This window comes from Pieris napi, chromosome 1, assembly GCF_905475465.1.
Source record: "Pieris napi chromosome 1, ilPieNapi1.2, whole genome shotgun sequence".
Lineage (NCBI taxonomy): Eukaryota > Metazoa > Arthropoda > Insecta > Lepidoptera > Pieridae > Pieris > Pieris napi.
In genome coordinates, this window is record NC_062234.1 from 6,393,015 (window position 1) to 6,419,293 (window position 26,279).

General features: G+C 32.7%; 1 protein-coding gene across 5 annotated transcripts in view; it reads left to right on the plus strand.

The window, feature by feature from the left end:
* The first annotated feature begins 236 nt into the window (after positions 1-236).
* LOC125050653 (insulin-like receptor) overlaps positions 237-26,279 on the plus strand; it is a 54,470-nt gene continuing 28,427 nt past the window's right edge. For all 5 annotated transcript variants that reach the window (XM_047650629.1, XM_047650645.1, XM_047650638.1 and 2 more), the window contains exons 1-2: positions 237-443; positions 4,840-4,979. In XM_047650629.1, the coding sequence (XP_047506585.1) occupies positions 4,880-4,979 (100 nt within the window). In that variant the 5' untranslated portion in view covers positions 237-443; positions 4,840-4,879. The remainder of the gene's footprint in view (positions 444-4,839; positions 4,980-26,279) is intronic.

A 26,279-nucleotide genomic window follows, 5' to 3' on the forward strand; every position in this document is an offset into this window, starting at 1 on the left:
TTTTTGCTTTCATTGGATGTGCCCGTAAATAAAAATAGGACTATGTCTCATTAACAAGGTAGAAGGCAGGACTGCCAAAAAAGAGGCGGGAAAATTGGGATTGTGAGTAGCATTTCCTCTGATCTACCCTGCCCGACCGAACCAAAAAATAAGAACGCGAGAACGGGCGAGCCGCATTCCTCGACTAGGTCGACGGCATGGCCCCGCGCGCCTCACCCCTTCAGCGGCCAGCCAGTCATTCGAGCGCGTCGTTCGTGATAACTCGTCTGTTTTTCGTTCGGTATCCAATGCGTGCAGTGTTTACAATAGTGTTGCTTCTGATGTTATAAATCACACCAATACTAGTGACCTGTGACTGTGCAGATAATTATATGCTATTATACTGTTTGATTAATAAAAGTGGTGCCTAAGGAGAAGACAACTACGGCAATCTTTGAGCTCAGGTATAGCGTTTCGTACCTATATATTTTCAATCTGATTACTATTACACTTGCACATTGTCAGTGTAGTGTGAAAATGAAATACATATTTTGATTTTGTTTGTAGTACATTTGTTACTATTAAGTGTGTAACCACGTGATCCGATAGCTTGCATGAATTGACTGTGAGGTTTAACAGTTAACACGTGGTTTGGTGTAAACAACAACTTACAACGCCCTTTTCACCAGCGCTAGAACGACGCACATCGTGCGATTGTAGCCCGTGATTGTGTTTGGATTTTGAAATTTTTACTGCGTTATGCGTAGGTGTAATTTTGAAATATCCAAACAATTAGTTTAAAAATGTATATATTCACATTATGTGTAGTTTTTCGTATAGTATTGAGATAATGGTTAACAACAATAGTAACTAAAACAAATAAAAAATGACATAGACAAAGACTGAAAGACGCCGACATAGACGCATAATATTGAATTTGGAAGGCAGTTTCTTGGCGCTATAGAATTTAGATTACATTACCAAATGTATAATTTATAAGAAATAAAATCAACCGGTATTAAATAACTACATTTTATTTTTCATTTTGTTTATACCGCTGTCTCGTTTTGTCATAAAATATGCAGATAAGAAGTTTTTATTATTGGTTGATAAGCTTTTCACGTATTTGTATCATGCCCTGACTTGAACAAGTGTTATGTCTAGCGTTGATCAATTTTTATTTCAAATTATACGATTATATGATAGGTAGAGTAAGATTTGAGAAGGCATTGTCTGTATTAAAATAACAGCACTAGTCATCACATCAGTTATCGTCAGAAGGTCAAAAACGAGAGTTAAGATTATTATTACTATTTAATATACCAATATTTAAAAATCTATCCTTGAACATTAAGCAAAAAACATTAAATGGAAAAAGAAAATCACTGAATGATTAGTCAATTTCAAAATTGATTAGAAACCACAATATGTGTAAGTACTGTGATCATACAAGTATCCACTTTATAAAAAAACAACTACAATTAATACTGTTAAAATATTATATAATAAGGCTGGACCAGAGATAATGCACGTTTGAACAATACAAATATGTACATATATTCATAGCTATTATTTTTGTAGAGTTGCGATACTTCTATGTATACCTATGAGATGTTACTTATCTATCAACTATGATGTCGAAATTTTTAAATTATCTGTAATTTTTAAAACGTCACAGTGAAATGAAACTTCAAGGTCTGTTTGTTTACTTTTCCTTGTATTTATATATCCTTTATTTTATAATAACGTATTTGTATTAATACACGTATAAAAGTAATGGGGGTATAAATATTAATTATATTAATTTCGATATATATATATATATATATTATGTTACAAAAATATGACTTTAGACCACTGCATTATTACAATATATGTATATACAAATAAATATCTTACCTACATTGTAAATTATGTACACAAAACAGTTACTTGTTAGCGATAAGAGTTCGTTCGTGTATATGTACACCTTCAAGGCTTATCAAAACAATAATTATACCGATAAATATATAAAAAACATTTTACAGTTAATTTGGCTATTATTTTGCTTTTCTACTAAGCAATAACGTTGTCTCTGTGCAAACTTAATATAAATTATGAGATAGGGATAAGGTTATTGTGTTCTTAAAAGCGTTTGATTCTTATATCAGGACATGTTAGAACTTCCGGTAGAATTAAAAACAGGTAGTCTTATTTTTAACACGCTTTGTAATAATTATTATATTACTAACTAAATATTGTATAGATTTTTAGGATTGTAACAAAAGTGGTAGCCGTTTATCTAACAACATCTTATTATTAAAATGGCTGCAGTGAGGTTATTCCGCGTGGTTCTCGTAAGTTGCGGATCTATTTACGGTTAAAAGGGTGTGGGGACTGGGGTGCAATGTTTTGGCTTAGGAAGTATGGCGCGCCGCCGCGCTGCCTCGGGTAACGCCCGCAGGTTGATCGATCGCGCTGCGTTGCGACTTGCGCTGTGCTATTATTTATTACCGAAAATATAGCGGCGTGGCGCGGCATCGGTCATCGACCTAACTCCGCCACGCTATGGCGCGTAAACAACACGGAATGTAGCGCAGCGCGGGAAAGCTCCATTGTTGATCCTTCCTTACCTCATACCTGGCAACAGCGCTGTGGAACCAGTACACGCTAGAACCCTACTCGCATATAATTATTCCTACTCATGTTATACCATGATCCAATAGTGTGTCTCTTTCACCCCAGGCGAACCGGTTACAACCACTGGAAGACAATTGCCACAACATGCTTTACAATCAACGTATTATCCACGTGTATTTTGTAACTTACAAAATAGTAGCAGCGTTGTGTAGTTTCGTACATGTAATTTATGTACATAATACGCTTCACTGTCAATGAACAGTTTATTTATTAAGACTGAATAATTAACTAAACGATAACTAATTGTTGATAAGTTGAATTTCAAATAATTTAAGCCCTAAGTATGTATTGTATTGTTTATAACATAATTTAAATGAATAATATGATCAATAGACGTTCCCGATGATCTTTCGAAATTATAAGCATATTTATGTTATTTTAAGGTCTTTGGGATAGGTACTCATTGGCTATGCGTCTAATCTAGTTTAGAGGCGTTAGGCGTGACGCTGTAGGAATCTTGACAGGTTCCAAATGATGTTATCTAGCGTTCTGTACGCTATCGTAAATCAGGCGCCGTTCGGTCGATAATCGTCATACTCATCATGACGTAAATTATGTTTTTGCTATCGAATTGTCCAACCATTTTAATTTGTATACTATATCATAGTACAATGTTCGTACAGATAAAAATTCGGCGTATAAAATTTTCACAGATTTCAATACTCAGTCTATTGCTAGATATTTAATTACGCCATTTTCTTCAAGACAAGTTAATCGTGATACATTCTTCAGTTCGTGTTACAGTTTTCGTTATTAAAGTTGATAAATTAAGGTATCGCGAATAAATTTAATTACGTTCGATTTCACATGTTTAATGTTTATACACGCTTTGTTAGATAATAATCGTAAAAACATGTTTTGCACAAAGTGTTTGCTTAAAATAATATCAATACATTTCAATTCTCAACTGAAAAATTATGTATATCTATGAGATGTTACTTATCTATCAACTATGATGTCGAAATTTTTAAATTATCTGTAAAATAATTTTTAAAGTATCGCGAATAAATTTAATTACGTTCGATTTCACATGTTTATACACGCTTTGTTAGATAATAATCGTAAAAACATGTTTTGCAGTGTTTGCTTAAAATAATATCACTACATTTCAATTCTCAAATAAAAAATTATGCAACTTCCCTATATAATGCAGTGTTTTCTGTATTAAAACGAATTTTGCAAACTTTTGTACAAAAAGTTCAGTTAAGCATATTTACGCGTCGCGTGAGAATCGTAAAGGCTCCTACGCTAATTACCTGAGACATTGCTGTTTGTGAATGAAGTCATCAATGAAACTTTGCTGTTGCAACGAGATGGCAAGTTAATTATGCTTTTAATGAACACAATTCTCACAATAGTGTTGCGTCACCGACCACAGTTAGAGGAAATGAGTTGTTACAAAATTTAATAGAAGATTACAAAAAAGATAATCAAAATAAAAAAATCCATACTTAGAAATACAATGAAAAATAAAAGAGAAACCGATGGAAAACCTCGCTACACACGTTCACATTATAAAATTGTATTTACGTCCGTTTACGACGACATCGTTTAGATTAGTTTAGAACAACATACCGGTTATATTGACCAAAATCCAAGGTCCCGGCTGAATTCTATTGTATTAGGTAATTAATAACAACGTCATCGGCCGTTAGGACTATCGGTTTTTACTATGTTTATATGAAGTACCCTTTGATGTCGTTATAACAGATTTTGACTGTAATTACTTGTTGCGCATAACACCATCTTGACCAAATGTTGTTAATAATAGACTGGATAAGTTTCTCCAAATCCCATAATACACGCGCATCAGCTTATTAAAAGTTGCCAGTGTGTTAAGTAAATAATAATAATAATACTTACACAAAGTAAACCTAAACCTTTACGAACTTAAATCATGCGTGACCTTAAAACGCCGAAAGCTAAATAAATAGACGACGGCAGGCATTAATCGAGGGTTATTATTAGTAACTGTTTGAAACTGTAAATAGATTGCCAGTTAAATAGCTCTTACTCTAATACTCAGTCGACTTTTCGAACCTATGACTAATTGGATAAGGAATGCATTTATGAAAGCTACGTTGTTTCGACTATCACGTATCCGATTCAATAGATTTATTCCATCTATTGATAACTTATTTATATTTTATAATTTAAATATTCATTTTATTTTTTCTACAGCTCGGGATATGTGGCTAGGCGAGTAACATCGCTGGCCGTGATGAGGCGTGGGTGCGACTGGGTCGCCTGGCCGGTAGTGGCCAGCGGCCTATTGCTTTTCTGCAATCATGCATACGCCATTGATATGATTGCGCCTGGAAGTAAGTACCTTAGACATTATTATTTTTTAGTCTTAAATGTTATCTGCACTTATAGAAGTGTATATGTATAGACTAATATTATAAAGAGGAAAGATTTGTATGTAAGTACATATGTATGTTTGTAACGATTGTATCAAAAAGGAATGGATCGATTTCAACAATTCTTTCACCATTTGAATGCTATATTATCACTGATTAATATAGGCTATTTTAATTGCAAGAAAAAAATAAGGATCCCTACTAAAATTACAATAATGTTACCCAAGGTGTAAAAAAATGAATATAAAATATCTTTCATCGCATGCGCTGCGAAAACGATTGATGATAGAACAAAAAAATGTTCCACAATATTAAAGAACATATCAATATCTACAAAAAAGTTGAAAAAACATGTCCACTCGTGCAAAGCCGGGACGGGCCGCTAGTAAATTCATACATTTAGCGCCATGTTGGCCTTATGATTTTAGTATTGCTACCCACAACCCTGCGTTCGAATCATTGGCTTGGCTTATGGACTTTTCTTTCTATGTGCGCGATTAAAACCTACTCTTACTGTAAAGGAAAATATCGTGAGGACGGCTTAAACTCTAAAGTGGGTGGTGTGATTCCTACTCTACTCTATTCCTACTCTACTCTATTCCTACCTACCTACTTGCTTTTTAAGAAACACATGGTCACGAAACAGATTAAAAATAGGCCAAGACCAAGGCTTGTAGCGCCACTGGTTTTTTCCATATATTTACCTTCAATCACATTATAATTCACATTTAAGCAGCGATAAATATAAAATAAAGTGTGAGATGTGGCGCTACAACCATTTATGAATGTATGGACCTCTGATCGCATTTGTTTCGACTCATACTATGAGTTACATTAGGCATATATATATATATATATATAATATTTTAAAATCCAGGCCAACTGAGACTAAATATAAAAATGGAAGTACAAAAAGTTTTTTGTTACTTGAAAAAAGTTTTGCTGAAAATTTATGATTAAGTTATGTACTGAGACTTCCGACGAACGTGTAAATAAATGAATTTAGATAAATTAAATAATCAAAAAGGCTTCAAACTAATTAAAAACTCGATCAATAGTTTATTGTTTAAGCGTTATTCGTTGCATAACCAAAAGTGCTAACTGAAATTCGGACTGGGGTCGACTAAATCTACAGAACGGAATAAAAATAAAAAAAACTTTTGTCATCTCAAAAAAGCTTCAGACACCATCAGAATACTTGGCGTTGATATATTGAACGCCGTTTCCTGGTCGCGAGATTTTTAGTAGTGTGAGTGTACATGAGCGGCTGTATCGTTTACCATCAGCCGAATCTTGTTTCCGTAATCCTGTTCCTTAAAAAGTTCTCTTGGTGTCGAGATCATGAAATATAAACAATCTTGATCTTGAAAATAATATATAGGGTCTTATAATCTATAGAAAATATTAGGTCTTTACAAATGACTGAATAACCTTTAACTTTAATTGAATGATTTTGTGCTGTAAGTTATTGTGTGGTACAATGTCTTAAATTATCAAGAAAGGTTCTATCCTCAATAACATTAATATTTAAGTTTCAGTACTCCAGGAACTTAATCGGGTTTAAAATTTATCGAATATTATCAAATTACTAAATATTCATGATTGCTATTATTTTACTAAACGGTTAAATAAGGGCAGGGATTTGAAGTCAATTTTGTTTACATCTGTGGTATTTTCCTAAATGTATTTCATGTTCACATTAATTTATTTCGTCTTTAGGACCGCTAACAAAAGTCGCATAAAACTAGTGAATGAATGAGTAATCTTTGTTTTAACCGATGACGGTCCACACTGCGGATATGTCAAGACTTCCGAGGCCATTGATCTTCCTGAAGCGAGGCCACCTGTGGGTCGTGATTTCGGTTTTACTATTTTTTCGCCGTGTTTGGAGCATGCTGTTGAACTCTATTTTCCGATAAGACGAAGGAAAACTTAACCATAGTGAATATTAACTTAGTTTAAATATTATACAGTCGACTCTCGATAATTTGAAACTCAAGGGACCAGAGATAAATTTCAAATTATCAAGAGTTCAAAATAACAAGTGTTTGAATAACCACGACTGAAGGAAATAAGAATTTGTTAAAAATTTGTTACTTATTATTTCTTTATTATTATTATGTATTAACAATTATTTACAAATTTTTATTTCGAAAAGAAGTCTGTAATCTTTTTTTCAGTGAGTGACTTCAGTTTATCATTGTCCAATGAATTTTCGATAGTGGTGAGAGCTGCAAAGCAATCGTCACTTGTCAGTTGTCACCCATTTATGTAAACAATTGACAAGTCTGTGCATGTATGTAAACAAACGACACGTATGTGCATGATAAACGCTTCAATTTATAGAGAGTAGAGAAGACCTGATTTTAAATTATCGCATGTTGGCGAGCAAGATAATACTTTTTCAACTTCAAATTACCGAAGGGACCAATTATCATTGATTTTATTCAATTTATCGAGTATTTTTCAAGGGACCAGTAAAAAATTTCAAATTATCGAGTGTCAAATTATCGAGAGTCGACTGTACCGTATTGTTAATACTGTTATATCTTATGTTTCTTTAATGCCAAAAACCGCATAGCATAGCAAGTTTTCTATTTCATTATCTAAGTAATTATAACTCCCCAAGACAGGCTCACGCGGGCCATATTTGTAATACGAGTATAGCATACGTATAGTATAGCGAGATTAGTTTCATGCGTCATTGTTTCTTTGCGCTGAATTGGAGCCGATTCGAGGTGATTCGCATTGTATCACTAAGACCATCGAGTTTATTTGGCCGCGTAATATGAACTATTTGAAAGCATGATTACGTAGATGACTTTAGTATATATTATGAATAAAACATTTAGACATTATGGTATGATAAGACAGCTATATCATGGTTTCATAGTTAACTAATATAGAACTAAAAACCTTATGAAAGGTAAAGATGATGGATCCGCATGTGTCTAGCATTGTTCTCTAGTTAGAAGGGGAGTACCTGAAGGCTCCATTCTCGGTCCTCTATCTTTTTCTTTAACAATTATATGTATAGTTATTTGTAGTTTCATCATTACCATAGCCAAGACGCAGTTACGAGTGACACAATGATTTAAATCGTAATGCTGCATAGTCGGATAATTCTGATTAGATGAAATTTATGATTTTAGACTCGGTAAATCACGTGAAAAGATTGGACCAGAAACACGTAACCTACGAATATAAAACAATAATATAGAAAGAACTACTGAAGGGAAGAAAATAATGTTCAACGTAAATGCGTTTTATGTCACATATAAATAAGACCAATAACTGTTCCAGATTATATTTGTTATACCGTGTTTGTCAGGAAAATAAGAGTTGTACGAAATTCAATAATGCAGATACTTTGTACGGACCAAGTCTTGTTTTGAAAAATTCTTATATGAAGGGTGCGAAATGTGTGCGCTCACTATTGCTGGAGTATTCTTAATCGATGTGTCACATTTTATTAAGGAAACATTTGCTAGTTTATTTCGTGTTTTTCGTAATTGTCAAGTGATATTCTACACAATAATTGTAAAGATACTCAAATAACTTTAAATGTAACTTATGGTGACGCATTTCGATAACATATATAATAGAGGTGTTAATTAGTTATTTTAAAATCGTATATTTTCTTATACAAACATCGGAGCGACCTACTTTCACGTCGTTCATATAAATCATAATAATATTATAATAGTAACGGACTTTGAACCAGTCAGTTATCACTATACTAAACATGAGTTAAGAATTTGTCAATAATAGGTAAAAAATTAAGGTATGACCATTTTCTATTTGGCTGACAGAATAAATGATTTGTAAATTAATCGCCGTTCCACGTTCCAAATATTTAAATTTAATTTCAAGGGACCGAGCATTCTTTTTCGCTATAGAGAGTTTCCGTTATACGAAGTGCACAAAAAACACAATTTAACCAATTACAATAAGTTCTTATTTTATTACTATCAATAGGTAAAATTTTCTAAACACATATTCTGTTAACATTGCCTGACGTGTTTTGCTATGCCAATATTTGTTTTGTATTTTTTTGAGTATTTTGTCCATGTCTTGGGATGTGGTGGAATCATCTTCATGAATGCTTGTTTGTGCTAAACGTCTTCCAACATCACTTTTTTCTTCCTTTTCTATAGCACGTATCAAACAAACTTTTTCGTTAACACATATCGCTTCTTTACTGGCCATTTTGACAGTTTCAGAGTTTGTGTACGACTGATAATACACGATAGGTGACGATGGTGCGTTTAGTAACTGAGACCAAAATTTCCTACACGCAATGTTATCTTATAATAATGGAACACGTGGTAATGCAATTAACAATAACAAAGGAAAGACGGCTGTTTATGACCTCAAATGTCTTTCTTAGAAATTTCGGCACCTCAAAATGTCTAAATATGAAAATATTTCTTCGTATTAGAGATTGGCTGTTGCGTTATAAAGAGTGAATTAGTATGGGTTTTATGTTTTACGTAATGAATGAATTATAAAGAGTTTACACTGTATATAAAATGGGTATTTTGCTTTTAAATATATTTTTGGATTTGTTTTATTCTAATTGAGTAATTAAATTATAACACATTGAAAAGGGTTTAGGTGCAATAAGTTTTTATGTTTTTATTATACTTTTGAATGCAAATACTGAATATAAAATCCAATCGTAATGTTGAACGCCGTATCTTAATATCCAATTTAAATTTTCATAGGTTTTTAAATGTCGTAAATGTCAAACATTAAATATACCTCTCGTCGATACGGCAAACTCTCCCCTCAAATTATAAAAAGAATTTAAAGAAATGTATTACGTATTTAGAATTTTAAAATGTAGAACATTGTTAGGAATGAAAATGAATTGACATAGACATATATATGGCGAATGCTACACGCTCGATAATTATCGTGATATTTATCTTGTATTTTTTTAGTATACTACACACTCGATACGGATCGCGTCAGTACGACGGTAAATTTCATTGAGTACACTCGTACATTTCGTGTTACAATATGAGTAACAATATTAAGAAAGCTTGCGTTGCCATTATTATTATTATTATTATCAGTATATGCTGATATACATCAATATCCAAGACTTTGAATTGTAAACATTTTCCGCTGCAGCACCAGATCGTTTCAAATCTGTTATTTTTTAAATTATTTTCTGTAGTTTGCCTAGTTTGCATTTGAGGTGTCCCATATGGCCGATTTACACGTATTAAGTTGACTAAAAATTTACTAAATATTAACTTAATTTTAAGTAACTTAACCCGTGTAAACAGTGAATTTAGTAAGAAGTTGCAAGTTAAAATTTAGTTGCAACTAAACAAGGTAGAATAGAATTTTGTCTATTTTTCGGTTAAGTTGGTGGGCGTGGCTAATCACTTGACACGTTTGGACAGGCAAAATTTAGTTAAATTTAAGTGAAAAGCATAAACTGGCGGAGTCATTGCAAAGCTATGCTTTTGCTTTCGGCGCTGGAAGCTCAAAAACATATCCAAAACTATTTGTCCGATATGCGTATACAACAATTAATGAACAGTAGTAGAACCCCTTCCCCAATGAATAATAGTAGCCGTTTTACTCCTTCGCCTTCTTCAAATACGTATTACGTTGAGTCCCCAGAACCTTCACAATCATGTATTGGAGCATACAATACAGTAAGTCCCCAATCAGGAAGAGAAAATCCTATAATATTTTGTTCTGTGGTCGTCCATCTTGAGCGAATAAATGAGTTTAACTAATTATTTAGTATTTTTACGTGTAAACGGTTACTTAAAATTTAGTTAAGACTTGGCAACTTAATACGTGTAAATCAGCCTATACTTATAGGTAATGTTTCTAATACAAGTATGAATTCTCTATATTATTCCGCCTCCATATATGCGCGTCCTCTTCCATCGCTGGCAGAATAAATACTGACGCGATAAATATCGACCAGACACTAGACGCTCGATATTTATCGACGATAATTGATACGGATCGTGGATTTTTAGATTTCTAGAAATCCAGCGATCCGTATCACGTATCGTGATACGCCTATACTACACATCGTGATTCTGGATCACGATCCAAATATCACGATAAATATCGAGCGTGTAGCATTCGCCTATTGGTTGTCAAATATTTATGCGCGCTTTCTGACACATATTTATTTTTGTGTAAAAATCGAATTTGTGTAATGAATCTTTGTGTGTCCTCTTTAGCTAATAAATATAGCTACGACTACCATCTGTCGCAAAGTTGAATGACCTCAGCCCATACAAGCCCTTCTACGACCCCTATGAATTAAAATTTCCCATCGAAAACGAAACCATTGCTTTTAACATGCTTGTAAACAAAAGTTAGGGTTATTGCTGACTTTAGCTTGTGTTAAATTTATCTACCAATTTTATCTCAGTTTGAATGAGAAAATAGGGTTTTTAGTTAACGTTTTTTCTAAGTTGTATACAATTTTGTATTTTAAAAATGTTTCATTGAAAACAATAAATACAATGATAAATTACAATACGCAACCGATAAAAAATGTTGTACTCATATCTTTATCACAAGATATGCCAATAAAAAATCATAGATATTATTCAAGTTGTAGTTGTGAAACGTGTTTAATAAATTGTTTGCAAACATTGCTTTCGTAATGCAGTAATTAAATAGGTACTTTTTTATATAAAATTATAATAGTATTTAGTAGAATACAAATGATAATAAAAGCCTTAAAATATCACTGGAGATAGTAGTGTGTAATACACACGTTACGAATCGTCAATCGATATAATTAATGTGCTTTCCTAACTCGTAAACAAGGCGTCGTTTCAGAATTAGTTCTAGGTTAAAAAATGATTCAAAATAAACTTTAAGATAAAACATGCATTTCTACATATATTTCGTGATGTGTAATGATGCAGTTTTAATTAAATACATGGTTGTTTCTAAATATAGTTTATTACTCAATGAACAAACCGGTCTACAATTTATTATCAATTATTTTGTTGTTTTTGTCCAAAACTGATAAGCAAATGAAAACATACCGCTCGTCAAATTTCAAGGAAAGATAAGAGGTACTTAATAAATATAAATGATAAAATCAATGGCGCCGAGGTATTTTATATCAGTATTCAGTGTATCCGGCCGGATTGGTATCCGGACCCCCTGGTGGGTGTCTGTAGTCTGTAAAACCATGAATATTTTACTAAAGTTCCCTAATATAATTTAGATTATGTCACTTGAAAATCTATACACTATCGCTATCACTTGTTTTTGATCTCAGATTTCAGTATTTTTCCTTGTTAGTTTCCTTAGGTTTATCTTTCGCCGTACCTATAAACACAAATTGTGCACATGTATAGAACCCAACTCAACCTCCGCCAATGAATTTGAAATTTATCTACTAATTTGAAATTCAATTTTTCCATATGGAATACTAGTAGACCCGGCCAAGCGTTGCTGTGGCTAAGATTTTTGTTATTTTACATAGTAGTAAACTATTCAAGAGAAACAGCAGGAGAACACCAATCCACCATGCTTTTTTGGTGGTTATGCCATTAAATTGTAGCATATGTGAAACGTTGGTATTTATTTTGATAAGGATCAATACCTAGGTACGAATAAAGAGCCTTTTCTAGCGGTGGTACTTTAATATAAAAAAAATTAATAAAAAGACGCCCGTAACTATAAAAGATAGAGACATGCCGTCGCGACATTTTTTATAAATAGTGATGTGTCCTGAAAAATTGAAATACATCATTTTGTTCTATCATTAATAGTTTTCGCAGCGCACGCGATTGAAGGAAGCTTTTTGTTTATTTTTTTACACCTTGGGTTAGATTATTCCAGTTTTAGTAAGCATCCCTAATTTTTTTGACAATGAAACATAGCCTATGTCACTCGGGAATAGTGTAGCTTACCAACAGTGAATTTTTGAAATCGGTCCAGTCGTTTCGGAGCCTATTCATTTCAAACAAACAAAAAATCAAATCTTTCCTCTTTATAATATTAGTATAGAAAACACCAACGCCCGATTTCTTTATCCGATTTACCATGAGTTTGAGAGTGAGCGTGATCCAGCAATACCCATTTAAAGCGTTTAAGTAAAACCGGTAATGTATAAATTGATAAATGCATTAAATATGGCGCGTGCTTAAATGAACTTAACCTTTGATTAAAATGTTATTATAATTATCTCGTAATGATTTATAATACCTATGCTCGGAGGCTTCACCAGCTTTGCATCATAAGAGCGCGCGTGGTACATGGTAATTTTGTTCTGGAACTATTTTTAAAACTATACTACTACCTAATAATGACAAGATAGTCTTGTTTATAAATAATAATATATTGTTGTATATAAATAATAATATATTGTTGTATATAAATATTACTGATGAATAATGTATTTATTTGATTAAGGAAATATTATGTTTTTAAATACCACGAAAACAATAGTTCTTAATAAGGGTAATGCCTGCCTTCCACTGCGAGCGGAACGGACTCATTACGGACTGCGCTATACTCGTAACGATGATTTTCATACATTTTCATTTACGTGGGAAACTCGGTCAACGCGCTAACCTCATATGTGACTCCTTAACTCGCTCTCTCCGCTGCGCTCGTCTCCGCTTTGGTAGAAGCACATGTATGAAAATCATCGTAACGAGTATAGAGGAGTCCGTAATGGGTCCGTTCCGCTTGCAGTGGAAGGCGGGCATAACAATATTATATAAAGTTTATATAACTGTGAGAAAACCTTATATATATACATATCGGTGAATTTTATTGAGTGACTTTAAAGATAACAAATAATAACAAATCTGTAATGTTTTCGTAATTTTAACCCTTTATGGAAGCTTTGTATTCTTGGTTTTATTGGTTTCTTCCTCGACCGAATTTCCAACACAGAAATATTATTTCTAATCAATAATAAATGGTATTTGTAATCTTAACAAACAAACTCTTATTTTAATTAAACATAGATAGTTGTAGTAAATGCTGTTTCTATAATAATAATTATTATGTCAGGGGATCATTTGGAGACAACGGTTTGTTTAATAATCTTTTCTTTATAGTTATGTAATCAAAATCATGGTCATAGCCGTTTTATTTACTTTCATTTTTTAAATATTTTTAGAATACAGTTTCTATGGAACTGATGTACAGCCTGCATGGTCACAAGTATTACACATTTCTAATTTACCTTTAATAATTGTAAAAAAATTGTGATACACGTGTAAATAATTGCTAGGTGCAAGATTCGGTCTATTCAATGTAGAACATTTAAAATAAATATAAATAAAAATGAATTCATTCAATATAACTACATAATATGCATTACAATGTGTAGATTGGGAACCCTTTTAAGTAAAAAAATACCTGTGTCAGGGTTCCCAGCTCTTCCATAACAAACTTAATTATTTATTATTTTATTTATTTTTGTTTTTTTAACTGTTTTCAACACGCCTGAATGCATGAGTGAGTGTGTGGGTGCATGTTAGTGAATGAGTAAGTGAGTTAGTTAAGGTACTTCACACCAGATGTCAGATTAACTTTAAAACAAAAGTTCAAACGCAAGGTCAGCAGACAGACGTAGAAAATAGAGCAGCATGTAATAATGCATGTTTTGTAAAAAAAAATTCAGCAGCACGTTTCTTATAAACATATTTTTTAACCTCCACTTGACATTAAGCACGTGCAAATGATTGCCGATTGTATATCTTAATAAAAATGCGTTCGTAAAAAAATTCTCGGCTTGTATAAATAGAGCGAGGCATCTGAGTACCCGACCTACCGCACTCGGCCACCATGACTCTTAATTCGAGACGTCGAAACCGTTCGCCGCCATCCATCTATTTTATTTAATGTATACTAATAAGAAAGAAAAAAAATCGGTTGTCTGTAAAGTCAGTTTACTGACGATAGTTGAACGTGACAACGTCATAAAAAAATATTGATGGGATGGTTGCATTTAAAAAAAAAAAATTAATTTAATTTGTTTGATAGGTATTTTGTATGGATATAGAGAAGGAGGTAAATGGAAATCACAATTGAATTGATCAAGTTACATTTATTTGTTCGCATAAATACAATTATGTCAATTTTAAATGGAACGCCTCAGAGCGAGGTAACGCCTCGGAGCGAGATAACGCCTCAGAGCGAGGTAACGCCGCATGAGTCATGTTTTTTCGTGCGTGCAGCCGGCTCCATCGAATTATAAGACGTTGTCACGTCAAAAAAAAGGTTACAACAATGTTGGAAACACAAACTGGACACAGATTTTCTGTCTACTTGTTTCTGTATATTAAGACTTATGACATACATAACATAACATTATCGCCATTAAATTGCGCGTAAAACGTCACAAACCCATTGAAACATCGACGCTCCATAGGTAGTCGAGGCAAGGAACCTGTTTTGACGAGAATTCCTTTTTCGAATACAGGATATCTGATTAATATAATTTATTTATAAATCATTACGAAGTGAAGTGTGTAGGATTTTTTTTTAAATTTGGAATAAGATAGTCCAATATTCTTTATGTTCTAACGTTCTTACTTATTCCTCTAATAATAATAATTCGTTGTTAATTTTCTACGTGTTTAATGATGAGTTTTAATTGTTTTATCGTAATTTTCTATATACTACATTATACGTACTTTAGACATACATTATATACAAGTGTATATGTTTACGTGATCGTGTCCTCGTTATCTCTTGTTTCATGAATAGAAAAATGCGCAGCATTTGTGTAAATTAATCATATTTAGTTTCACATATTTTTTAGAAGCTTCTATGTATGCAAATTTATCTTAGTAAACGACTTACGCAATAAAAATGAACAAATGTTAAGACTTAAGAGATCTTTTCTCTTATATTAATGTTAAGCGGAGGGAATTATATCTTTAAGATATTCTAAGATGTTTAGTAGTTAGAAAATTTGATAATAATTATTTTATATAAGTCGAGATAACAGTATGTTTATACAATCGAGTTGTAGCTAATGATATTATTTAAATTTGAAACATACGGAACGTTGATGAGTTGTTTTCTATAGGGTCTGACTGTCTATCTAAATAGCTGTCCTTTAGCTGTTTATCGAACAGTGATGCCTTATCTTTATCAAAATGAATATCTTAATTTGAAAATATTATTTTTTGCTTGCCGCCGCAAATTTGTGTATAATTATGTAATTAAACACGACGACTACCGTTCAGTAAACTGAAATGAAACAGACAATGTTTGAACCGATAAAAGTCGCAATAAAACAGATGAAAAAACAAATGAAAAATTGTGGGTGAGCTCTGCAAGAATATTGTTTACTTTAAAGAGGGTACTCTTTAAACATTTGTAACTAAATGACCGTTTTTTTATTACAATTAAATATCCTGCACATTACATGTTATAAAAAGCAAATTCATTTGCGTTTATCTTGGGTAGAATAATCATGAGAGAGAAGGAAATATAAATTCGACGACTCATTGGTCTAGTGGTTAGTACCCCTGACTGCGAATCCATGGGTCCCGGGTTCGATCCCCGGCTGAGACGAACATCGATGTGATGAGCATTTGGTGTTGTGCTGAGGTCTTGGGTGTTTAAATATATATTTATATGTCTATCTATCTATAATATGTATGTATATCCGTTGCCTAGTATCCATAACACAAGCTTCACCAGCTTTGCATGGGACTAGGTCAATTGGTGTGAATTGTCTTTAAAAAAAAAATTTTTTTTTAGTGTAGATTAAATTACTTCTGTAGGTACTTATGACGTTCACAGAGTCCAAGTTCAGTAATAGACATATGTTTTTTCGCATAGCGATCTATAAATCTGAGAACAAATGATATTTGTTATTCATTTGACTCTCGTTCTTATTCCAATGTCAACTTAAATGCAGTTTCAAGGCCGAACGCGGCGATATCTTGTTCCAAATTGGACGCAAATCTTATTGTTTGTGCGCTGATAATGTTGATAAACGCTTACGCCACTTTTCTAGTTCAATTTTTTATGAAATATAAGTCTCGCGCTTTTTAAAACCGTACTACCTATTTCCTGCCTACCTCTAAAGTTCAAATCACGGTCTTGTAAGTTGTGACCCTATATTTTATATTATTATTAATAACAATTACGCTATCAGGCAGAACATATACCTATATCTTTGCAGTACTAAAATAAAAACATGACATGGAAACCCGAATAGGCGAAACATATTCAATAAATTTAAAGAAAAAATAATAAAGACCATGAAGGATGACTACGTATTATTATGTTATTGCTGAAAGAAATAATACAGTGCAAACCAGGTCCGAGTTAATTTTGTCTCGGCCTATATACAAATTAAAATGAGACTTAGGAATATTTATTCGAAGTTTTGTCAACCATTCTAAAGGTGCATTATTCTATTGTATTTATAATAGTGAATATCTTTATATTAACGTAAATAACTCAAAGCAAGTGCACCTACTGCAAGTAAATTCGATTTTACATTCTTATCACAAATTCGTCACAAATAGCCCAATTAGTAGACGTCACTATCGACCTTGCGCCCCCAGAACGAGCCCCAGCACGTAACCTCTAGTGATAGAAACAATTTTGCTTCGATTCTTGACGAAAAGAATAACAACTGAAACGCATGTAGCGCGTAACTTCAATGTCAGTGTCTAATTTTGTCGAGCTCGCCACGTACTGTCTTATATTTGTTTTGATTCCTCTCGCTGTTTATAGTATACAAGTATATTTATGACTAGCTGATCCGGCAAACGTCATTTTGCCATGTTTATCATTTATGGTTATTGTGCCTCACTCGACATAGATAGGTATAGTGTGTCGCGGACTTTTTTGTAGATATTTATAAGATCTACAATTACTTAGAACATTTTATGGTTCTATCTTTAATAATTTAGGCAGGGTACGCAAAATAAGTAACTTTTTTGGTTGATTTTTTACACCTTGTGTCCGAAAAACCCTAATATCTTACGGAACCCTATTTTTGTTCAAAATTAAATATAGCCTATATTACTCGTGGATAATGTAGCTTTCGAATGGTGAAAGAATTTTTAAAATCGGTCCAGTAGTTTATGAGCCTATTCATTACAATCAAACAAACAAACAAAGTTTTCCTCTTTATAATATTAGTATTTATGATTGACGAGATCTTTATTATCATTTCTAAGAAGTATAAATCTATAAATGACAATATGAAATTGCTTAAAACGTGCTTTGTTTGCTCTGTTACGTTCAGTGTGAGAAGTTATTTTAAAACGTGACTTAATGTCATATCTGGCTGATACCAGTTATAAATATTGTTTATATTTTTAAAAGTACCTACTCGATATTTTGAAAGTTGGAGGAAGAAATTGGTGCTCCGTAAGCCGACATTTCGAGAGTGGGTGTAGTCATTTGCTGTCGGATGCTGTGGAAATGCCAATTACGTTCTAACGTCAGAGATAAATATCTCAGATTATATGTCAATAAACCGTGATCATAGACGAACATGTTTTCGTCGTATTGCCTCAACAAGTGTTGTTTTGTAAGGAGAGGCTCAAACGGGCGAACTCTAGCGAGCTGCGTCGTGCGCGCTGGGTACATTGATTCCACGTAGGTAGAAATCGGAAGGTACAACTACCCCCCTGTACATGGGCACGACAAGTATAAGTTCTTTTCTCAAAAATTTGCTAGTTTATGCTAATTCTTTTAAATGTGTTTAAATGGATTTTGACAACACATTATTATAAGAAAGAGAGGGTATTATTATCGCGCTTGTCCGACAAATTTAAAAATATAACTAAAATTTACAAGTTCACAGGAAAAATGCTTGGTTCGACTTAATAGGTGTTCCTAAACAGTTTTTTTTTTTTGTACTGTCAGATTTATATCATAAGTGAATGCTATTTATATTAACTCTTTCTCTTACCTAACTTAGATATTTAATCATTTTAAACTATAATAATGACATTAATATAGTTATTTTAATTTAAAGTATGTTGGTGGGCGATCTTAACTTTGTAATATTCTAGCTTCATGTTTGTATTCGACATTGCTTTTGATGTTATTTATATCGAAATTTCTATTCGCCTAAAACTCCGGCTTTATGGTTATCTATTGCGTCAATCGTATTACGTCACACTGCAAATAAAATGACTATCGTATAATCGTATCTACTGTAATATTTATTTCGCCTTTGGCGTCATTGTCCGACTGCTGAACGCTCAGCCGATTAAATATTTTTTTGCACTGGATCTTAATAGATATTAATTTTAAAATTAATAGATAGCAATCTTATACGTGTGTGTGAATTTTAGTATTCGAATATACTACTAAATATAATTATAAAAGCAAAAACGAAAAATAGCTTATTTATTTATACTTCGTTACATTAAAAGAAAAACAAATAACATAGACTAGTTATGGTGTAAATAATGTATGACTCCCGTAACATAAGCCTATAGGATTTTAACCTACGTCGCGTCGTCGCGCTAAGTATCGACTATAAATTTTCCCCTAAGGGTCTTGTTGAGAATGCTCGGACATCCGACAGCACATGTACTTATATGCGGACAGTTAGCGGCTGTAGTAATACAGTGGACACTGGACAGCATTCCGAAATCTGAACGCATACCGCGGAACCCGGAGAACGACCTAGCCGCGGCCTCCGCGATAACCGCAAATACTTCAATTGGAATGTAGCAATACATCGACTACACGCCTCTCGCTGTTAGCCATTCGCCTTCTGCTTAACCATAATTGGAATGTCGCTCATAAGGATAAAGCAATATACTAAAACGATCATACCGATACTTTATTATAGGTAAACAACTTATCTTTATGACAATAGTTCTTGAAACTGGCAATAATCTCGTTTTAAGCGCTTCCGGGTCAATAAACCTGTCTGCGGCCTTGTCTCGCGTTTTCGAGAGCACTTACTATTTTGCTCTTGTTTGGTTGTTATTAATAATACATTTGGAATGACTGTACCGTGATGATTTGTTTTTGGTTCGCTGGAGTGATCTAATCACTAATGGATTGTATTTGGTATGTCGGCGGAACTGGCCGCGTCGGTGACTCACGCGCAACCGAATATTGCGACGTAAACAACCTGAGGCAGCCCTCCGAGGCCACCGCCCGCAAATATATGCACGCTTGTTTTGCCAACTATTTTTCTTGCTGACGCTAACTAATTTACTCTACAGAATTATTGAACTATATTATTATATTATCATGTTATTACAAGAATTTTACGATTAACTATACTCGGACATTTAAAGTCACAGAAACTAGTATAAGTTACCATTAAACAAATTATAGTTATGCAACTGTTTGAAAAATTTTCTCTAAATCCACAGTAACAAACATAGGTTCATATATAGACATGTAAAACATGAATACAACTAAGTAATATTTAATTATTATTGTACTTAAAAAGGAAACAAGTTTTAATCATGTTTTATGTCAAGAATTAAATTATATTCGCATTTAATGGTGAGGTTCTAGGAAATTGTTTTAGTTTGAAAACAAGTTACGTGCGTCACAGCATAACATTCTCCTAAAAAAATTACCCTTTAATTGTTTTACAGAATGCTATTGTTTTTTTAATTCCAATTCAGCCAAAATTGTAATCACCATGAATGCATGGGCAAAATGGTTTTCCTCGAATATTTCTCGACACACAAAGAATGAATAAGGATTTTATATTGTCTCTAACATTATTTTGTTCATATATGGACGCTGGACACATGTCCAGGTACACATGTACCTACTCAACTTTTATTTACACACATAGGTACATTCGAATCCGATGTTGCTATCGTCATATAACTGTTGCTTCGATAATGATTTTTATATTGAAAATACCTTAGAAAACAAAATCGTCTGTTTATAGTATTAATGATACTAGAAAATGTGTTGTGTTTCTATGTGTGTGTTTCTTTCAACATTTCTATTTAGGCTAAAGTTATACCCAAAAGCTTCTCGGAAACGACATTTGACTAGCTTTCCATTGGGCATCAATACCAATCTCTCTTTACGATCGTGACCTGAATCTTCGCCATTCCTTTTCCTTATTATCGAATTAGCATAATATAAGTAGGACATTTGGTACCACGATTCCAAATCGAGTAGTTTCGGTTAATATTATTACAAATCTAATGTATTATAAGAATTAAGTTGAAATTTTTAATATATTTAATATATATAATTATGTTTAATCAATTCCCCTTAATTCGTCATATTAGCGTGTTTAATCAATTCAAAAGGGCATTAAAGATTCATATTAGAATGAGCCTAATAGGCTAAAATTGTGATAGCTGATGGCGACGCGTATCTCGTTCGTAGGTATATTATATTAAGTTGTTCATGTAAATAAAAATATATTGTATTTGTAATGAGAAATAAAGTTCTTTAAACATTACTTCTAAATTTGTAAGGATTAAAACTAACGATTATTTTAAGTTAATCGTCTACGTAAGCGCTTCCCTTTTTAGTACTTTGGTACTCTTCGTAGATATTATGAAAATAATATGTAGATATATATACGATAGTTAACAACTTCGAACAAATTTTTAAATTTAGTTTAATATACTTTATCTACGGACGTTAAAAGTCTCTCTTATATGGTGTGTGTGTGCAAAGGAGACAAATTGCATTTGTTATAATATACAGTGTGAACAGCTAACGAACGCACCATGTGAGTAAACCATTGATATTTTCATTCACAAACCGGAAACATAAATCAACGTTGGCCTATAATAATAATGGTTCTCGAGAATTCTTAAATTTTACTATTTTTTCGTATTTAATAATATATATATAATATAAAATTCTCGTGTCACAATGTTAGTTCCCATACTCCTCCGAAACGGCTCCGACCGATTCTTATAAAATTTAATTTTATGCACATTCAGTAAGTCTATCTTTCAAACCCCTAAGTGATAAGGGTGTCCACCCAAACAATTTATTTTTATTTTTTAGACATTTTTTTTATTTTTATTTTTTATGATACAGCATACAGTAATACACACAACCCCTAATTTTCAACTCTCTAAGATCAACCACTATTTTTTATAGTGGATAGTTATTTTTATTGAACTAAACTATTTCCTAGAAATAATATACAAAAACAACGTTTGCCCGGGCAGCTAGTACTTATAAAGATTTTCGCAATTTTCGATTCCTATAACCTTATGAAGTAATATAAAAAAAACAACCTTCTACAAAACCCGTAATTAAAGCTTGGATCGCTTGTTTATAGTTTATACTTATCCGACTTCCATCCGCTGTCAACAGTGATCACGTTACAATTTTTCTATTAACTCCGCTCAACAATTAACAATTTCCTTTATAATGCATCCTAATTTTTTGAAACGATAAATAAGTAACGTTTAATATTCATTATTAAATAATCCATATTGTCTGAATGCTAATTATCTTTCTGATATAAAATTAATTTCCGAAGGATATACGGCCGCAGTCGCAATCAGAAGAGCAAAGCTAATGGGATAGACGCCAAATATACTAGACAAGTTCGTCTATTTGTAGTGAAAGTGTAACTCGGGAGGAGACGATAATATAGTCTAATCCTCGTATCAATAGGCGAGATAACATATTTTCGTTGTTCTTAAGTAGTCTTGATGTAAAGACTGTTTCTTATACTCGTATATGCTTAAACTATACGAGCAGTGTTCCATAGATAATGATAATTTCATATATTCTCATAGAAAAGAAATACTGGCAGGCATAGCCCAGACATTAAATAAAATAATAATAAAGCAATCGATTCTCTTTTGTTTTTATGAAGCCATTTGTTTGCGTCGAGTCGAAACGTTTTCTTAAAATGATGAGAATTGAATAAAATGATTACGGAATTACTTAGCTGGTAAATCAAGACTTGAGAGCAACATTAGGGCTCCTCCATATTCTACGGTTTCGCGTTGGTGGGATATGTTCAAGCGAGGAAGAACTTCCATAAACGATGACCTCCGCAAGGGACAAATGATTAAAAAATTGAAAGCATTGTTCTAGCGAATCGTCGTGTTATTGTTTATTTTTTAAGCAGAAGAAATGATTATTTAGGTTTGTTCAAAGCAGATCTTGACCGATTTTTGTCTCTATTCATAACCATGTACAAAACATGACTACACCATTGACCCGGATACAAAAAAACAGTCCATGACTTAACAGGCAAGACAAGACCGTCATCTCGAATTCCGAATAAATTTAAGGCCATTCGGAGGTCATCTCCGGGTAAAATCATCGGCTGTTTCTTTCTGGAATAGCCAAGGGGTGGTTATGAATACCTAAACTACTATTACGGGAATTTCTTTAGAACTTCTGACAGGTGTCGACTTAATTAAGTTAAAAAAAAACTCCAATTCTGCCCTGTCTGTTGGTGTAATCATAACTATTTTATAATTGTGTAATCCGCGAATTGGCTTAATTTAAAACTTTAACATTGATAGACTTAGTATAATTTTAGCAATATAGCATTTAATATTTGTAGTATTAATACTAAGATACTATTAATATGCTATCCACATTAACGCAGCATAAAAACAAGGTGAATTCACTTTACTTTGTATTAAATTTAAAAATTGTTTATTCTGATTTAATTAAAGACTTGCTAACTATAAATCTCTGCGATAACGTGCAAAAACAAGATTAATTAAGAACGATTCATATGTACGGCTAATTTCGTCGACAATATGTTTATCACGTTGTTATAACTTAATTAGTAACATTCATAAAATTATACTTTTGGCATTCAGTTGTTTCATTGAATCTCTTATTCTCTACAATGACGCCATAGGAAATGCATCGCTGTGCTTGTGCTGCGCCATCAGTACGCCAAGTGTTTGCACAAATGCGCGTTGCATTATACGTTCCATATACTACGTCGAGACATGATGCGAATGACCCAAAACCCTTTATTAATACGTATACAATTTAGAAAGAGAAAATATCATGGCCTATTTATAGTAATTATTTGTCGCTCACACTTTTTTTATACGTGTTCGAGTTTCTCTTGAAATCTTCGCAGATCATTTATTAATCATAATGGATGTTCGACTAGCGTAAATTTATTAAAAAAAACAATACGATAATGAACGTAAACATGATTAAACTGCTGTGCAACTTTATTTTATCATGAGTTATAAGTGTCTTATGGAAATCTGATAGAGTAAATGACTAATTACGTCATTACCACCTATATAGAGTACAATAACATTCCGCGCTATAAATATCCGTAGTGCTTGAGACGCGGGGTCGGGGATAGGTTGTGGACGGAGGAGGGGGCTTCGCCCTTCGGTAGAGTTCATTTGCATTACAATGCACCCACTGCACCTTGACGTACTATCCGAACAGTTCGATATTGTTCATCGCTTTCACAAATGTTGGCCGGTTGACGCTCCATCTGACCAGTTTACACCAATTATGTTCATAAACATTCATATTTGTTTAACCATTGAAATGTTGAATAACAGAACGAATGGTTAATTCCTTTCCTGTCTGATTAAGTATTCATATGGTAAAACATTAAACAACTACGCAGTGATGTTACCGTATTGATGTTCACGATTCATTCACAATCATTCTGTCGCATTCTTTAACCTTGGCCCAAAGTTTAACTCATTCATTTTCGAAATTCGAATTAGCAAACAATCTTATTGTTTTATACTGAATATAAGTATAAATTGAATTTTGTATTTAATCATAGTTTTATTATTAAATATTCTAATTGAATCTGGTTTTGCCTGATATTACATCATAGTTTCTTGATATTATATAGGTACGTTGTTTGCAGTTTCTTGCGCGTGCGTACTGAATGTTATGGGTGTTACTGCGTAGCCGCTATCGTAATGTAACAACGCAATTGCTTTTAACCTTCAGAACTCTAAATAAATCAAATTAATAATTCTAAAAGTATTGTTCCCTTGTATATCCAAATAGCAAATAGCAGTAGCATATTCATTTTCTACGCAAAACGCACACATAAGCATTGGAGTCAGTCGCTAGGAATAAATATTTATACATTTTAAAACAACATTCGTTTATCGTATAAAATTGTAAATTCTTAGAATTATAGATAATATTATTATACATGTATAGTCTCAAATAGAATGTGCTTATGAAAATATAATGTTAAAGATAATAATATGCGAGCGTTCTTTATTGTTATGCACGAGGACTGGTTATTGAGTATGTACCTACTTACGTAAGCCGTGTGTGCAGTCGTAAATTGTAGTACGGCGATAGTACTACGGCGTGACGTTACAATACAATTCGTGTGCAACTAGATTTACTATATTAAATTTTCCAAATATACTAATTAAATATTAAACACGGCATAATTTGTTTTTATGAAATTACATTTACATGTTGCATTATCATTTTATAATTTCACATTAGGTAGGTACATTTTATTCGGTAATTTTTGTTTTGTTCACATAATTTATAAAATAAAGTTTAGGAAGCTAAATAAAGATGATTATTGAATATAGACGCACTAATGTAAAACACTTCTTTCTAAAATGTACTGTAAATTGTAATCAAGTCTTACCGTAGAAGTAAATCTCCACACCGTACATATGTGCACATAGAAAGTCCATTGCAAGCCGAGAATCGACCTCAGGGATGAGAGTCGCAAGCTGAAGTCACTAGGCCAATACTGCTCTATTTTGTATGACAACTGGCCAAAATATCATAAACAGTAATTTATAACTTTCACATTAATTCACAGCGTTATCGTTCCATGTGGTGGTATAGCTCTGTGGGAGATCGTCAATTACTAGTGTTGAGAAACAATAACAGATTAATTACAATGAATTAAAGTATTCTAGGTAGGAATTAGATCAGAATTAGCTGATAAATTAAAAATATCGTAGTCCTGTCCTTAAAAAGGCTTGTAAATGAAATCCGGACATTTTGTCTCTTATTTATATAAGTTACTAGCTGTACCCACACACACATTGTGATTGAATGGTTGAGAAATGAGAAACAAAACACAGAATGCATTTCATATAAGTTTAATTTTGCAATACTTGTGGAAAAAAAAATAGATAAAAACAATCCTTGATGCGGATTATATATCGTGCTAAAATTTCAGGGCTTTTAAAGCGTACACAAACCATCATAACATTTATATATATATATATATATATATATATATATATATGGGCCTTTCTCTACTAACAGGAAAATCATGGTCCAAGCATTTTTTTTTACTTTAGCTATATAAATGCATAGTTTTATTTATTAAAACTCATA